Genomic DNA, 2,500 nt, shown 5'->3' with positions numbered 1-2,500 from the left:
ATATATATATATATATATATATATATATATATATATTTATATATATATATATATATTTTTTTTTTTTTTTTTTTTTTCCCCTTAATCTACTTCACTAGATCATTCTCAAGTTGTATAACATATCTGCACGCGGGCTTCCTGTGTATTCACCATTATTCATTAGTTATCTTGGAACATAAAAAGTCTTGAAAAGTCTCAAACCAAAGATCATGCGCTGAGAAGTGCCTTTCCATGTGCGTGGTAATTTTTTTTTAAACTTAACCACCAGGTACAACGGCACAGCTGGCGATGGCCTCGGCAATGATAAACACAACGGCCACTCGTTTTCCACGCACGATAACGACAACGACAGCGACGGTGAGAACTGTGCAGCCAGGTGAGTGACTGCAGTTTGCCACGAGGGTATGTTTCCCTTGAAAGCAGTGGTTCCCAAGCAGTGAGTCGCGAGTTCTAGAAGTTTTGGAGGGTTAGCAGGTGGTCGCAAGCCTTCCTTGGGAAAAAAATCTTGCTGGGCAATTTCCTTGGCGGTTGTTAGTATTCATATTAAGAAGCCATGTTAAGTCTTATGATCAAGCAATGTAGTTTTTTAAAAATTAGGTACATAAAGATTGATGTTCTTTTTTATTTTGCCTAAAAGTATGTAGTTGGAAAAATGTAGATAATAACGGCAGATGACAGGAGCTCGAGGATGTGTCGGAAATTTGAGAAAGGAAGGGATCGCAAATGTAAAAAGATTGAGAACCGCAGACCATCCCAGCAAATTGCACTCACTAAGAGGAAAACGGATCCTTAGGGTAAACTGCAGTCCTCGAGGAAAAAACAGACTCGCAGCAAACTGCATTTCTTAAATTGCAGTTTGCCAACTGGGTTTGCTTCTCTTTAAAAAATGCCGTTTGCGAAGAGGGTTTGCTCTCCCTTGAAATGTTGTCATTTTCATTGAATCTGTCTTTTCTCTAAGAATTGTAATTAACCATAAGGATCTGTTTTCCGTTTTAAAAATGCAGTGTGCCAAGAAGACCTGTTTTCCCTTTAAGGATTACAGCTTATCCCAAGGGTATATTTTCCCTTTAATGATTACAGTTTACCTAAGTCTGCTTTGCACTTAAGGATTGCAGTTTACCATGAGGTGGGGTGCTCTAAAGGAGAAGTAAGCTCACTGAAGGCAACCTGTGAATTGCTTCAAACATGCCTAACGTCAGCAGTCCATTTATTAAAGTTTAGGCATCACCATTGCCTGTTGAACAAAAATATGAAAGTTACTTTTTTTCTGAAGCAGTGGTTCCCAAACTGGGGGTAACGAGACGCTTGCTAAATGCAATAGGCCTGTGGAGTAAATAAATAATAATTAAGAATTAATAAATAAATGAATGGAGACATAAACGATAACAATAACCTATTTACTGTTGATCAGAGACAGTGACACAGCAGCAAAGCACGAATTTCTTGCATTAAGAGAAGTGGAATTATCAATATCATACTGAAGGAGATTTATTATTATTATCATTATTATTATTATTATTATTATTATCATCATTATTATTATTTAGACCAAATTAGAAAAAGGAATATCCTATGCTATTAGAGGTCTCTTAATGTGCTCATCCCTTGTCTCACAGCTCACCATTGCGAGGCTGGTGATTCGGCCTCAGTTTGTGTAAAAACCGAAGACAGGTACCAGCTAAAAGATGCAGTTGCTAATACGGGATGTACATTGTCTTCTATAGACCCTTGCATTGATATATTATGACAGGGCAAACGGTATCATGTTTTATGTTGATAATGTAGTAATAATATCTATTAATTCTCGGAGAATGCACTGTAATAAAAGGAACAGTGCATTAATGTAATGTCAAAGTTCTTCATTTGTTTAATAGAATTAATGTGAACTTAAATGCCTTAGAAATTAAGCATTCCAATATTTACCTGTTATAACACTGCCGGGAGTAATGATACCAAAAACTTTAATGGTATGGAACACCTCTTAGTCATAAATAAGAGTGGACATTTTGTTTTATCTCTAACCATTATAACATTAAATAAATTGAACCGAAATATTACTCCAGCCATTTCTAGCATCCCACTTCACATGCTAGTTAGCTAAACTCGCTGACGTCAATTACCTGTCAATCTTTGCAATGTATTATGAATAGTAGTAAAAAAAAAAAAAAAAAAAAAAAAAAAAAGGAGTGGTCTTACGTGTACCTTGGCTTAGAGGTAACACTGTTCTGCCTCTCATATGGAATATCAATAGCTGAAAATAGAAATTCTATATAAAACATTTGCTTTCTTCGTTTCCAGCTATCGGATTTCTCAGATATTACTTGATATGACGAGAGTAATGTCTTTATCATATTACCTGGTGTATAAATAAGAGGCAGAGTATTCTTTATACTATTACTATGGTATGATTTCAAAAGTCAAAGTACTCTGACATGGAACTGACTTTACAACCATATGTGGACCGAAGATTAACCATTCAAGTATCTTATTCATCAGAGGA

General features: G+C 35.6%; 1 protein-coding gene across 1 annotated transcript in view; it reads left to right on the top strand.

Moving 5' to 3' along the window:
* LOC119594947 (ryncolin-1-like) overlaps window positions 1-2,500 on the top strand; it is a 99,837-nt gene that overhangs the window by 96,777 nt on the left and 560 nt on the right. Inside the window, 1 exon segment of the mRNA XM_037944019.1 lies at window positions 269-376. Coding sequence (XP_037799947.1) covers window positions 269-376 — 108 coding nt within the window.

This window comes from Penaeus monodon, chromosome 35, assembly GCF_015228065.2.
Source record: "Penaeus monodon isolate SGIC_2016 chromosome 35, NSTDA_Pmon_1, whole genome shotgun sequence".
NCBI lineage: Eukaryota > Metazoa > Arthropoda > Malacostraca > Decapoda > Penaeidae > Penaeus > Penaeus monodon.
This window is presented reverse-complemented; position numbering and strand designations above follow the sequence as displayed.